At 41.2% G+C, this 15,563-nt stretch overlaps 1 protein-coding gene across 2 annotated transcripts in view; it reads right to left on the reverse strand.

Annotated features, from left to right (window-relative positions):
* NBEA (neurobeachin) overlaps positions 1-15,563 on the reverse strand; it is an 896,160-nt gene that overhangs the window by 760,638 nt on the left and 119,959 nt on the right. For both annotated transcript variants that reach the window (XM_028135810.2, XM_008158996.3), the window contains exons 7-8: positions 4,274-4,393; positions 1,530-1,676 (exon numbers count right to left, since the gene is read on the reverse strand). In XM_028135810.2, the coding sequence (XP_027991611.2) occupies positions 1,530-1,676; positions 4,274-4,393 (267 nt within the window). The remainder of the gene's footprint in view (positions 1-1,529; positions 1,677-4,273; positions 4,394-15,563) is intronic.

The following is a 15,563-nucleotide window of genomic DNA, read 5'->3' on the forward strand; positions in this document are numbered from 1 at the left end:
GATCGCCCCACAGAGGGAGGCAACTGGCGGCACTGCCAGGGGGCAGGGCTCGCAAGTGGGTGGCTCCAGGCCGGCCAAGGCAGTTGCCAGCGGGGGACCCCCAATCGCCCTGCCAGTCGCCCCACAGATCAGCCCTGATCACCAGCCAGGCCTAGGGATCCTACCCATGCACAAATTTCGGGCCTCTAGTTCATATATATGAATACAATATCTTACCTAAATAAGTCTTCATTTTAAACATTACAAAGCAGGAAGAATATAGTAAATCATCCTACCTAATAATAGACAAATATGCAAATTGACCACACCTTCGCTACGCCCAAGCCACGCCCAGCAGCCAAGCCACGCCCACCAAACAATCAGGACGAGTATGCAAATTATCCCAACCAATATGGTGGTTAATTTGCATATCAAGACAGTGTAGAAAGAAGCCAAGAGCTGCAGAAGGGGGCAAAGCTGCGGAGAAGCAAGCAAGCTGGGAGGGGGGGGCGGGGGAGAAGGGAGAAGTGGAGACGGGGCCAGGGGAGAAGGAAGGAGAGCAGGCGGGATGGCGCAGAAGCCAGGAGAGCAGGCGGGCTGGAGGAGAAGGCGGGGCGGGGGAGAAGGGAGAAAAGCAGCCGGGCCGGGGGAGAAGGGAGAAAAGCAGGCGGGCTGGCGGAGAAGGCGGGGCGGGGTAGAGTGCAGAAGGAAACCCTATTTAAGGATTCTTCCTGCAACTGGAACGCTAGTATTAAATAATTAGCTTTGCAAAATTAGGATTATTACTCCATAATCACTGCCTGCCCTAGAATCAAATAATTTCAGCCTACATGTAATACTTTATACCATTTTCCTTCTAAATCATTATTCTTTCTAGGTTACCTCTAATTTTAAAAATAACAGTCATTTCATTTGTTCATTATATACTGAGTGGCCAGATTATTATGATCTATGAACGCATAATAATCTGGCCACTCAGCATATATGTGTGTGTGTGTGTGTGTGTGTGTGTGTGTGTGTGTGTATGCATTAGAGGCCCGGTGCATGAATTCGTGCATGGGTGGGGTCCAGCCAGCCTGGCCAGGGGGAGGGAACATGGGCGGTTGGCCACCCTGCCTGCTGGTCGAACTCCTGGTCAAGGGGACAATTTGCATATTAGCCTTTTATTATACAGGATATACACTGAGTGGCCAGATTATTATACGTTCAGAGATCATAATAATCTGGCCACTCAGTGTATATCTTTCAAAATTTGTTATTTCAAATAGCACATTAAGCAATAGGTTTTTATAAATTTTGTATTTCAAAATTATATAAGAAAAGCCATGGCTTCAACATTAGAAAACAAACTCAAGAATAAAAATAGCTCATGAAAGGTAAATGTTAAAAAAGGAAAAGCACCTTTGAAAGAAAATAAACATAACAACTGAGTTCCAAAAAATAGAGATGACTTTTATACCACATTGAAGACTATCGCTATATATTATATCACATTTCACATGGAATTTACATAAAACTTTCCACAGAATTTATAAGAGAGTTCTTACTACCTTATATCCAGGTCCTAACTGATGAACTGCAAATATCTGTGCAGGGTTGAGTGCTTCACTGAATACATACACGGCACCAAGTTGACCACAGAATACTCTATTTGCATCAGCAGTTTCAGAGGATCCAAGAAAGCACTTGTCATAGCTCTATTTTTAAAAAGTCATAAAAAGCAAATGTATTATTTTCTAATGACAAAATACTTAAGAATATCTTCTTTCACTGTCATAACAATAAGAAAAGAAAGCATCAATTAATTACAGAGCATTTAAGTAATAAAAGCCAGCTAAAGATTTTTAGGAAAAAGAAATCAGTTAAATGTTTTATATTGATGGACAAGTTAAACAAATAATAACCATTACTCAATAATCACTTGACCAGTTCTCCAATTTTATATTTCAAGGCAAAAGGGCTTATAGTTATTTATTTATAATAGTAAAACTTATTTTTAAACTGAAATGATTTATTATTATCCATATGCAGAGAGAGACTCATCTGAATCAGAGAATAACTGGTCCAATTTTAACCATAAATACAGTGCCGAATTTTTAAAAATCAACCCAATTTCTCCATTATTGATATATTCCTCTATTTCTCCAGACAGAGAAAATCACTTCCCTCTCTCACATACATAAGCATTTTTCAAAATCAAAAAAGATCACAAAAGTCTGATGCCTAAAGCAGATGGTACCGTGTTCTCCACCTGGAGAGTTGAGCACCTAAGAAGCCGTTCTTAACAAGACCTTTCCCACTAGGATGTTTTAAACCTCTCCTAATATTTGGTCCCACCCATCTAGACCAGTGAAAGCAGCCACTAGCTGTTTCTCTCTCACATCCTCACAGGTTATTACACTCATGTGAATGAGATGCAAAAACAGAAACTAGTCATTAATTATCCAATTCTTAATTAAAAGTATAAGAACGTAAGAACTGACTTCATAATACATATGTGCATATGCATTACTATCCAGGCCTCTCCATGCAGTGGAGCGCTACTGCAAATAATCCACAAATCTAAGTATTTTCTTCCTTGTATTAAAAATATATATAACGGTAGAGATAATGACACTCAACAATATCACTGAGGTTTTTTCCACTCTAATAAAAAGACTTTTTCCTTTGGAGAGCAAAACTTAAGAATTTCATGGGTATATTCTAATTCTGACAAAATTATCCTCATAAATATTTACTGACTATGTCCCAACTACAAATTTCTAGGACAGAAAAAAACTTTTCCTATAAAGGAACAGATAGGAAATATGGTTTGTAAGCCACATATGATTTCTGTTATCTTCTTTGATTTCTGTTAGTTAGGGTCATTAAAAAATATAAAAACAGATTCTTAGTTTCTAGGCCATACAGAAAGAGGTAAAGGGCCCTGACCGAGAGAACAAACAATAGACTATGCATACATGGTTACTAGAACAAGAGCCAATCCCTGCACTGAGAAGACTAAAGTCTACTGAGATACAGATAATATTGAGAGATGAATTTTATTAAAAAGAGGCTTGCTAGAATTATTCTGTGGGCATTAGAACACATCTCTTATTTTTGCTCTAACAGGCTAGGATGAAGATAAGAGAAGGCCCAAAACAGAGAAAAAAGAGCTTTTAAGGTTTTAAATCTATATATTCTCTATTAAGAATCCAACTATGTTATCTCCTCCACTGCTAATATTCTAGTCAAAATTACTATCTTTGTTATAGCAGTAAATCATTTAACAGATCCCCCTGCTTCTGCCAATTATTTCCTTTAAAAATATTCTCACTTCTGCAGCCTGACTGATGTTTCTAAAATACCCATCAGCATCATATCACTAGTCTGCTTATAATCTTACTAGAGGCCCAATGCACGAAAATCATGCAAGAGTAGGCCTTCCTTCCCCTAGCTGCGCACCAGCTTCCCTCTGGCACCTGGGACCCAGGCTTCCCTTTGACTGCCAGCAGGCACCTGGGACTAGGGCTTCCCTGGCAGCCCCGGCTTCCTCCTGAAGGTGGTCAGGAAGGACTACCGGTCTAATTAGCACATTATGCTTTTATTATTATAGATTATTATAGATAAAGATTTTTATACTAGGTAAGATTGGAAAGCCCAAGCCTTAAGTTAGTATATGAGGCCTTGCATATTTGACTGTCTAGTATCTGCTTTGCCTCATCTATCTGTTCTTTTCCCTCTGCCCCAAACAAACCGGTTACTTTGTTGTTTAAAAAACTTCCCAGTTCCGGCTTAAAATCTTTAAACATCAAATGAATGGGATTTTCTCCCCAAATATCCACATGGCTTACTCCCTGAACTCTAATAAAATCATTTCTGTATCATCTGGTTTCTCCCTTCCCTAAACCTACACTTTCTATACCTGTTCCCACTTAATTTTAGTCCATAGAATTTATCACCATTTATCTAAAAATAGTAGTGACTATATGTTATACTTAACTGTCTAAGGTTTTTGTGTCACATCCAAATAAGGTGAAAGATATATTTTTAATGCCTGGGATTCTGGAAATACTAGAATACTGCCTTGATGTTTTTGACCTAATACTTAATAAATTACCCAAGCATTTTTTTCTTTTTTGTATCACTAATCATATCTTGTAGCAATTACATTAAATTTAAGACTTAAAAATTCACTTAATAAAAAAAATTCAAAGTAAAACTATTAAGTTTCTAACAAACTATTTAATATTCAATTACAAACTACATATCATATGCTCAAATACATTAAAACACAGGTTAAAATAAAACTTACATCATTTGTGTTAACATGCCAAGCCATATCACCATAGGATACTAGCTGTCCATTCACATAGCATCGAATTTCACTGTTTCTCCATCGATTGTATATGTGGACAATGCTGATCATGTACCACTTATATGAAAAAAAAATTAAAGATATCAATAAGTAATGTTTACTTTTTATTGTATAAAAAGCAATTGTAACATTCATAACATACCTACAAAAAATGCTTGCAGAAAGTAACAGTTGCCCTCTACCATTTCAAGTCCCTCATCCCATTTCTCATTTATCAGATGAAAGAAGTGGTTCATAAAGAATAAACTTGTGATTTGGATAGAGCGAGAAAGCCTTGATTCTTGATAAACCTTCCAATTAAGCAAGGTCCAAAAACTATGAAATTAACGATTATATTTGTGTTCATTCATTTAACAACATTTACATTGTGCCAGGTTCTGCAAACACACAGATTTGACAAGACTGATCATAGTTCCCACTTTTCTGAAATTTATGGTATAATGAAATAGACATACATTAAACAAGTAAAACAATATAGGATCACAAATCATAATGATTTCTGTGAGGAAAAGAGAATGGTGTAAAAGAAGAGAGCATAACCTACATTCTACTTTGGATTGTATGGTCAAGAAAAACCTGACAAATGAAAAACTTTTTAACATTAATAGCACAATTTAGCCCTAGCCAGTTTGGCTTGGTGGATAGAGCGTCGGTCGGCCTGTGGACTGAGGGGTCCCGGGATTGATTCCGGTCAGGGACAAATGCCCGGATTGTGGGCTCGATCCCCAATGGGGGGGAATTTGGGAAGTAGCCAATCAATGATTCTCTCTCATCATTGATGTTTCTGCCTCTCTCTCCCTCTTCCTTCCTCTCTGAAATCAATAAAAATATATTTTTAAAAAATAGTACAACTTACATACAATTGAAACACACCATTTAGACTTATTAAATCAGGGATAATTTTATATTCTAAACTTAACTTATGAATATTCATTAAAAATAAAGAAATAAATTTCAATTGAGTTCTCATTTCATATTTACTAGGGTCAACAAAATGCACTTTTGGTGTGCTTTTTTTATATAGATGGTTTAAGTTCTGTAATAATTTGTGGACCCAAACCTTAGTCTCTTTATAGTTAACCAGAGGCCCAATGCATGAAAATCGTGCATGGGTAGGGCCCCTAGGCCTGGCCGGTGATCACGCCATCGGGGCCTTCCAGCTGCTGGCCAGGGCCTTCCTTCAGGTTGCCGGCCAGGACATTCCTTTCCCGACTGTTGGCTGCTGGCAGGGACCTCCCTTCCTGGGCTGCTGGCTGCTAGCCGGGGCCTTCCTTTGCCTCACACCCCCCCCCCCCCCCGGTGGTCAGTGCATGTCACAGCGAGCAATCAAACCCTTGGTCTCCTGGTCGAGCTCCTGAAGGGACAATTTGCATACTAGGCTTTTATATAGAGAGACTAGAGGCCCGGTGCACAAAATTCGTGCATGAGGGGGGGATGTCCCTCAGCCCAGTCTGCACCCTCTCCAATATTGGACCCCTCAAGGGATGTCCGACTGCCCGTTTAGACCAGATCCCAGTGGGATCGGGCCCAAACAGGCAGTCGGACATCCCTCTCACAATCCAGGACTGCTGGCTCCCAAATGCTCGCCTGCCTGCCTTCCGGATTGCCCCTAACCGCTTCTGCCTGCCAGCCTGATCACCCCCTAACAACTCCCCTGCCAGCCTGATTGATGTCTAACTGCTCCCCTACCAGTCTGTGTGCCCCCAACTTCACTCCTCTGCCAGCTCGGTCACCCCTAACTGGCCTCCCCTGCAGGCTTGATCACCCCCAACTGCCCTCCCTTGCAGGCCTGGTCCCTCCCAACTGCCCTCCCCTGCTGGCCATCTTGTGTCCACATGGGGGCAGGATCTTTGACCACATGGGGGCAGCCATCTTGTGTGTTGGAGTGATGGTCAATCTGCATAGTACTCTTTTATTAGATAGGATAGAAGCCTGGTGCATGGGTGGGGGCCAGCTGGTTTGCCCTGAATGGTGTCCCAGGTCAGGGTGGGGGTTCCCTTGGGGCGTGGGGCGGCCTGGGCGAGGGGCCTGTGGTGGATTGCTGGTCGGTCACGCCCCCCTGCGACCCAAGCAGAGGCCCTGATATCTGGGATTTATTTATCTTCTACAATTGAAACTTTGTAGCGTGGAGTGGAGCCAAGCCTTCTGCTCGCTCCGTGGCGGCAGCCATTTCTGTTGGGATTTATTTATCTTCTATAATTGAAACTTTGTAGCCTTAAGCGAAGGTCAAAGCAGGCCAGGGCTGCAGAAGCTTGGCTTCCTCCATCGCCAGGGGGCAACCCTAGCCTCCTGCTCTTCCAGCTCCATGGCTGCTGCCATTTTTGTTGGGATTTATTTATCTTCTATAATTGAAACTTTGTAGCCTTAAGCAGAGGCCTGGGCCGGCCAGGGTGCGCAGAAAGCTTGGCTTCCTCCATCACCAGGGAAACCCAAGCCTCCCTCCTGCTCTCTCTGTGGCCACAGCCATCTTGGTTGGGTTAATTTGCATACTTGCTCCTGATTGGCTGGTGTGCATGGCTTGTGGGTGTAACAGAGTGGTGGTTAATTTGCATATTACTCTTTTATTAGATAGGATAGCCTAAAGCAGAGAATATAAAAATTGTTTTCTAAAATATAGAAAAACACAAATGATTTCTAGATATACCTTCAGTGGATAAGGGGATAAGGGATAATTAGATGAGCTTTCATAAAAAAATAAAAATATAGATTACAGACCTTGTTCTCCAGATTACTTAAAAGCACTATTCAATTATTTAATATATATTTGCAAAGTACATAACTTTAATAATAATTCTCAACCACTAAAATTAGTTATTTCAAGTTGTCTGGAATATTTTAAACAAAATTCAATTCATTTATTTTTATTTAGAAAATCAACACTGAACAACAGAAAACAGTAATATATAAAAACATTGTTTATCAACTATAAAAATAATGTCAGGTCAAATCATTTCACTCATTTAAAAGTCTTTTTTATCTTTTTAAGTTGTTTCATTCTAGGTTATCTAATTTGTTGCAAATTGAGTCATTAAAATTAGTCATTTAAAAGCTCATGTTTCTAAGTATTACAAACTTATCAGAAAGAGCTCATAAAATTGAGCATCATATAAATTTAAGAAAACCTCATAGATATTTATATATATAAGAATCAAAATTTATCTAAATAGCCTTAGCCAGTTTTGCTCAGTGGATAGAGCATTAGCCTGCAGACTGAAGGGTCCCAGTTCGATCTGGTCAAAAGCACATGCCCAGGTTGCTGGCTTGATCCCCAGTAGGGGTGTGCAGGAGGCATCGATCAATGATTCTCTCTCATCATTGATGTTTCTCTTTCTCCCTCTCCCTTCCTCTGTGAAATCAAAAATATGTATATTCTTTTAAAATTTGTCTACATAACATTCATTGAGTTTGAAAATTTTCAACCATAATGTAATCTAGACACAATCTGTACATTTTAAAATAAATTTTGAGAAATTAAAGTACCTAAATATATAAATAAATAAAAATTTCTGCTGCTGAAAGATATTTTTAAGACAAACACTAAAAGCTGTACAATTGAGAGATTCCAAGATGGTGGCAGAATAAGTAGAAGCTACACCAACAATCTCCCAGTCCAAATTGAAATTACACTAAAATATAGAGATTCCATCCTGAATAACCTACAGAAGACTAAGTGGAAAGAACCCTTATACACAAGGATGTAAAGAGGAGGCCACATCAAGATGGGCAGGAAGTATGGTGGTGCGAGAAGGCTGGCTAGACTCCCACAGGCAACAGCTGAAATTCTGGAGAAATATCTCAGTTGTAGGGGGTTACCTCTGAGATGTCTGGGGTATAAACCCAGGCTGGCCTTCCAAGCCCAGGGTAACAAAACTGGGAAAGGTGCCTACATAACACCTGGCTGTGAAAAGCACCATGGGTACTGTCCAGCAGGGGGAGTTGGCTAGATATATAGATACTCCCTTAATGGGCCAATCGTCTAAATTTCATTTGCAGCCACTCACCTTGGACTCCGGCAGAATGGCTGCTCGCTATGACACACAATGACCAACAGGGGGCAGATGCTTAATGCAGCAGCTGCCCTCTGGTGGTCAGTGAACTCCCACAGGGGGACCGAGGCTCAGCCAGAAGTCAGGCTCTCGGCTGGCGAGCACAGTGGCAGTGGAACACCGAGTGCTCCCAGACTGCAAGAGGGTGCAGGCCGGGCTGAGGGACCCCCTCCCCCAAGTGCATGAATTTCGTGCACTGAGCCTCTAGTTTAAAATAAAACTTTTGAAGGACTTTAAAGGAGATATCAACAGTCATAGTAGGAGACTTTAACACCCCTCTGATTTCACTGGACAGATCTTCCAAAAAAAGTCAATAAAGAAATAGCGACCTTAAAGGACATACTTGATCACATAGATTTAATTGATATTTACAAAATATCTGATCCTAAAAGGGCAGTATATACATTTTTCTCAAGAGCCATTCCCCAAAAAAGATCACAAATTAGTACAAAAAATAATCTTAACAAATTCAAAATTAAAACCATATTAAGCATATATTCTCGATCACAATGCCATGAAACTAGAAATCAACCAGAGTTAAAAAACACACAAACACACACACACACACACACACACACACACACACACACACACAACTCAGTCTCTTCAATAAAAGGTGCTGGGAAAATTGGGCAGATACATGAAAAAATAAATAAATAAACAAGACAACCAACTTATACCATGCTAAAAAGAAACAAGATGACCAACTTACAACTTAGAAAAATAAAATCAAAATGGAAAAAGGACTTAAACATAAGATGAGAAACCATAAAAGTTTTAAAATTATCCATAGGCACCAAAATATCAGACATATGTCATAGCAATATCTTTACCAATACAGCTCCTAGAACAATGGAAACTAAGGAGAAAACAAACAAATGGGAATACATCAAAATAAAAACTTCTGCACAGCAAAAGAAACCATCAACAAAACAACAAGAGAGCCCACTGCATGGGAGAACATATATGCCAATGTTTTATCTGATAAGGATTTAATCTCCAAAACTTATAAGGAACTCATACAACTTAACAAAAGTAAGATAAACAATCCAATCAAAAAATATGCAAAGGTCCTAAATATAAATAGACACTTTTTTAAAGTGGACATACAGAAGGACAAGAGACATGAAAACGTGCTCAAAGTCACTAATCATCCAAGAGATGCAAATCAAAACGACCATGAGGTACCATCTCACAGAATGGCTATCTTCAACAAATCAACAAACAAGTGCTGGTGAAGATATAGAAAAGGAGACATATGCAAAACTTTAAATAATAAAGAATTTAAATTAAAAAAAAAAAACCTCAAAAACTTTCAAACACAAGGAGGCAAACACCAAACTAATAATAGAGAAATATGCAAATTATTCGTTATAGCACCATGTAACGACTGGATCAGCAGGCTGCGACCCCACCCTCTGCTCAGTCAGCTGCAAGGCCCGGGGTGGGATAGGATAGGATAGGAGGAGATATGAAAGGAGAGGGAAAGGAAGGCAGGCCTGCATGCAGACAGACCAAGAGGAGAAACAGAAATACAGAGAGGGAACAAGATACAGGGACGAAGGTCCCAGTGCTAGAGTCCTGGGCACGTCTCCCTGCCCTGCTTCCCTCCCCAGCCTCTCCTCAGGCTCCACAAATCTGTGCCTCTCCCTGCTCTGCAGCCTCGGCTCAAACTCTGGACAGCAGCTGGGTCCCCTCCCGGAGCTGCGGGCTGAGGGGGAAGCCTCACCATCTTGCAAGGGAAGGAGGATTTTATGGGAGCCTGACTTTCCACGACAACAGGAAACACTGAACAGCTGTGAGCACCAGAGTACCTGTCCCCAAAAGGCACAAACACTCGGATTCAAAGGAACTCTTCACTGCACCAAGGAAAGGTCAGATTTCGCCTGAGATAAGGTGAGGTTTCTCGTCTCAGCAGCGGGAGAGGGAAACGCGGATCGACGGGAACTGCAGGACTGGGGAAGTCTGTGCCTAGAAAAATCCGCAGCTGTTGGAGCTGCCATGATCCATGAATGTGGAAGGGGGTCCTCTGAGCTGCTAACAGAAGGGATCTCTAAAAAGCAACTCATTTTGATCTGACGAGGAGGGTCAGACTAAGAATTTTCAAAGGAGTGCAGGCTGCTTAGTCTTGCGCTCAGACCCAATGTCCACACACTTGGGCTTTTTCCAACTCTGATTACTAAGCCCAATACATAGGAAAACCCAGTTGGGGAATACCCTGAGAGACTGCAGGGGGAAGTTGTTTCTCCGGAACCTGGGGAGCAGAGCTGGGAGTGACCATCGGAGAGGCAGCTCTGAGGTGCACACCTCCACAAACCGGTAGTGAGTGCCATCGGGACAAAATAAAAAAGCTAGAGACACCTGGAAGTCAATCCAGAAACACTGCCACCCAGGGGCTCAAACACAAATTGTCTCTGGTGCAATCAAATATACATACGAGAAATTAAGACACCGCCTGCTTACAAATCAGGACTGGCTTACAACACTGAGGAGCAGTGGAACGAAGGGAACTGCAATACTGTCCGGATTGGGAAACAGGCGTGCCAAACAGAACAATAGAGGAAGTGAATGACCGCCACTACTGCACATTTTATTCTTATTTTTTATTTTAATGTTTTATTTTTTATTTTCATTTTTTGCATCTTTTACTTAAGAAACTAATTTTTTCTCTTTTCCCTCACTCGATTTTCATTTTATTAATTATTACATTTTTATTTTCAATCAGCATTTTATTACTATTATTTTTTTTTAAAGTGTCATTTGATTTTCTCTTTGTTTTATTTTGGGATTAGTGTCCTACATTCTATTTGCATCTTTCTTTTAGCATCGTTTTACCCTATGTCAAAGCTAACTTTATGCCATCACTCTCTTCCAAACCTTTCCCCTTTTGGTCTCCTGTTTATCTTAACCCTTTCTGGTTTTAGATTTTCCCTACTCTTTCAGTTTACCCTCTGCTAAAATTTCACCCTACTTATATATCAATTTCCAACCCCCTGCTCCAAGTCCATACACATCTCTCTCTATGCTACTTAACTAAAAAAAAAAAAATTGTTTTTCTCTCTGGCCTTTTGTTGTTGTTTGCTTGAATGTTGATTAGATTGGCTGTCATCAACAAATCAACAAACGACAAGTGTTGGCGAGGATGCAGAGAAAAAGGAACCCTCGTGCACTGCTGGTGAGAATGCAGACTGGTGCAGCCACTGTGGAGAACAGTATGGAGTTTCCTCAAAAAACTGAAAATGAAACTCCCATTTGACCCAGTAATCCCACTCCTGGGAATATATCCGAAGAAACTAGAAACACCAATCAGGAAGGATATATGCACCCCTATGTTCATAGCAGCACAATTTACAATAGCTAAGATTTGGAAACAGCCTAGGTGCCCGTCAGCAGATGACTGGATCAGAAAACTATGGTACATCTACACAATGGAATACTATGCTGCCATAAAAAAGGAATTCTCATCATTTGCAGCAACCTGGATGGAATTGGAGAACATTATGCTAAGTGAAATAAGCCAGTCAATGAAAGAAAAATACCACATAATCTCACTCATTTATGGATAATAAAGAACATTATAAACTGATGAACAAAAAGATAGATACAGGGACAGTAAAGCATCAAACAGACTTTCAAATTACAGGGGGAAGGTTAGGGAGAGGTGGGGGAGATAAGAGATCAAACAAAGGACTTGTATGCATGCATATCAGCATAACCAATGGATGCAAAACTCTGGGGGGTGAGGGCATGTATGGGAGTGGAGTGGGGGGGGCAATGGTAATATATGTACACATATAATACCTCAATAAAAAATATATAAAAAATAAAAAGATGCAGGAATAGAAAAGGGAAGGAAACGGGGGGCTGCACGCGGGAGGGGGTGGTGACCGCAGCGGGGGAGCAGGTGCACCCAGCAAGGGGTAGGGCGGGAGGCCCGCCCAGCCGCAGGAGCAGGGCGGTGGGCCCCAGTGCGGCCTATTGGCGTGGAGGTGCCCACAGTCTGGGACAGAGAGGTGGACGGTCCGAAGCCTTCTGGGCAGAGGCGCTCCTACTTTGCGGTCCCAGCAGCAGTGCCTGAGCTGCAAGGGCCTCCGCCACCCTCGCTATGCCAGGCCTCCCGGGCAGGGAATGGGAGCAGGACGGTGGCATGGAGGCCAGAGAAAGGGGGGCGGCGAACACCTGGCCGGGGCTGAGCCCTGTGCTGGAGGTTAATGCCCCCCCGCCCCCCCCCCCCCCCCCCCCCGCCAACGAAAGCTTTAAGAAGGGAGGGAGGGAGGGAAGAACTTTATAATGGAGTCAGTAGAGAGCAGAGTTAAAGAAGGAAAGAGGATGTATGAGTGAACTGTAGGAGCTATAATGAAAATCAAGTATAAATCCTATTTTTAAAATCTGGGGAAAGATTTTAAAAATAGGATTCAAAAAAGAAAAAAGATAAATGATAGTGAATAATTAGGCAGGTAGATAGAAAGATATTAAAACAGTGGAAGTAAATAGAGAAGAATGTATGGGCAAGGTAGGATCAGAAAGAGAAAAGGAAGAAAAGTTTTAAAGGGGAGCCGGTAGAGCTTAAAAGGAGAATGGGAAGAAGGAAGAAATGGGGGAGGGAGCAAAGCAGGTCTGAGGGAGGAAGTGAAGAAGAAAATTAAGGTGGGAAGGAAGGAAAAGGGGAGGGAGAGGAGGGGTAAAGATAAAGGAAAGAAGGAATGTGGGGAGGGAGGGTAAGAGAAAGATGGGAAGAAGGATAATGGAACAGAAGGAAATGAGGAAAGAAAAGTTTATAAATGATGAGTCAGTAGGAAAAAGTGTTACATAAAGGAGAGAGAAAAATTGTGTGAGAGAGAGAAGCCAATAAAAAAGTCAAATACAATTGTGTAAAGGGGATAAGATTTTTTTAAAAGTTAATAGGGGCGACAAGGCTGGCAGGGGAGGTCAGTTAGGTGTGACCAGGCTGGCAGGGGAGAGCAGTTAGGGGGATCAGGCAGGCAGGCAGAGTGGTTAGGGCAAGCAAGCAGGTGAATGGTTAGGAGCTAGAGATCCCTGGGATCAGGCCTAAACTGGCAGCTGGACATCCTTCTAGGGCTCCCAGATTGGAGAGAGTGCAGGTCAGGCAAAAGGACCCCCCTCCGTGAACAAATTTCATGCACTGAGCCTCTAGTAACATTATAAATGTATTACCAATGTGATTATGAAGAAATAAAAAACCTCCTGGAAACCACTGAAAATGAACTCACAACAACCCATTCATTGAAGGGAACATAACAAAAGCAGTCCTGGGAGGGAACTTCATAGCACTACAAGCCTAACTAAAAAATTAAGAAAAATCTCTAATAAACTCTACAACTAAACGAATTTTTAAAAGAATAACAAGAAATGCCCACAGATAATAGAAAAAAAAGATATAATAAAGATTAGAGTAGAAATAAATGAAATAGGGACTAAAAAGAATACAAAATATCAATGAAATCAAGACCTTGTTATTTGAAGATAAACAAGATTGATGGACAACTATCCAGATTCATCAAGAAATAAAGAAAGAGGACCCAAATAAAATAACATCAGAAACAAAAGAGGTGAAGTATCAATGGACAGCACAGAAATACAAAATATTGTAAGAAAACAAAAACAACCATATGCCAAAAAACTGGAAAACCTGGACATAATGGACAAATTCCTAGAAACATACAAGCTTCCAAAACTAATCAGGAAGATTCAGAAAACCTGACTAGACTAATAAAAACTAATGAAATAGAAGCACAAATCTAAAAACTCCCAGTAAGCAAAAAAGCCCTGGACCAGACTTCACAAGGGAGTTTAACCAAACATTGAAAGAAGAACTAAGACCTAACCTCCTTATACTATTTCAAAAAATTCAATAGGAAGAGAGATATTTAAGCTCTTTTTATGAGGCCAGCATGATCCTAAGGCCAAAACCAAAGGAAGACACTACAAAGAAACTTGCAGTCCAATGTTTCTGATGCATATAGATGCCAAAATCCTTAAAAAATATGTTAGCAAATGGAATCCAGCAATATACTGAAACTAGAGCCCCAGTGCACGAATTCATGCACAGGTGTTGTCCAGCCGGCCTACCCCGATTGGGGCCTATTGGGGGCGGGGCTGGCTGGGGTAGGGGTTGTGGGCGGTTGTCCAGCTGGCCCCGCTCCCATTCTGGGTGGGTTGGGCCAATCAGGGGAGGGGCCGGAAGGGGGGAGAAGCCATGGGCAGTTGGCAGGTCAGCCACACCTCCTGGTCAAACTCCCAGTCAAGGGGAAATTTGCATATTAGCCTTTTATTATATAGGATGACTATTCACCATGAACAAGTTGGATATATACCAAGGACGCAGGCTGGTAAATCAATAAACAAGATGCATTACATGAACAAAATAAAATATAGAAATTATATGATATCAATACATTAAAAAAAAGCCTTTGACAAAATCCAGCGCCCATTTTTTAAAAAATATTTTTATTGATTTCAGACAGGATAAGAGAGAGAGAGATAGAAGTACCAATAATGAGTGACAATCATTGATCAGCTGCCTCCTTCAAAACCCCACTGAGGATCAAGCCCGCAACCCAGGCATGAGCCCTTGACCAGAATCAAACCCAGGACCCTTCAGTCCACAGGTCGACGCTCTATCCACTGAGCCAAACCAGTTAGGGCCAGCACCTATTTTTGATAAAAACTCCCGGCAAAGTAGGAATAGAGGCATCATGCCTCAACCTACAGCAAATATCATACTCACAGGGCAAAAATTAAGCGTTTACCTTAGGAAAAGGAACAATACAGTGATATCCCCATTCACCAATCTTATTCAACACTAGTGGCCTGGTGCGCACGGATTTGTGCACACTGAAAGGAAATTAATTAGAAGAAATATTTTAATATCACTATTCACCCTTTAAAGTGTCAACCAAATTCACGATTGACAATGACAGATCGAAACACACGTGCAATTGGCACCAGCGAGGGTTTTATATGTATGCGCGAGTCAACGTTTATTTTAAATTGCCAGTGCACGTCATATGTAGCAGCCGGTGTAGTAGCCAGTTGGTTGGCCAATCAGACTGACAGACGGTCGGTCACTTAGCCTTTTATATATATAGATTGTACTTGAAGCCTTAGCCATAGTAATCAGACAAGAAAACATAAAAGGCATCCAAATCAGAATGGAGGAA

Source organism: Eptesicus fuscus, chromosome 8 (genome assembly GCF_027574615.1).
Source record: "Eptesicus fuscus isolate TK198812 chromosome 8, DD_ASM_mEF_20220401, whole genome shotgun sequence".
Taxonomy (NCBI): domain Eukaryota; kingdom Metazoa; phylum Chordata; class Mammalia; order Chiroptera; family Vespertilionidae; genus Eptesicus; species Eptesicus fuscus.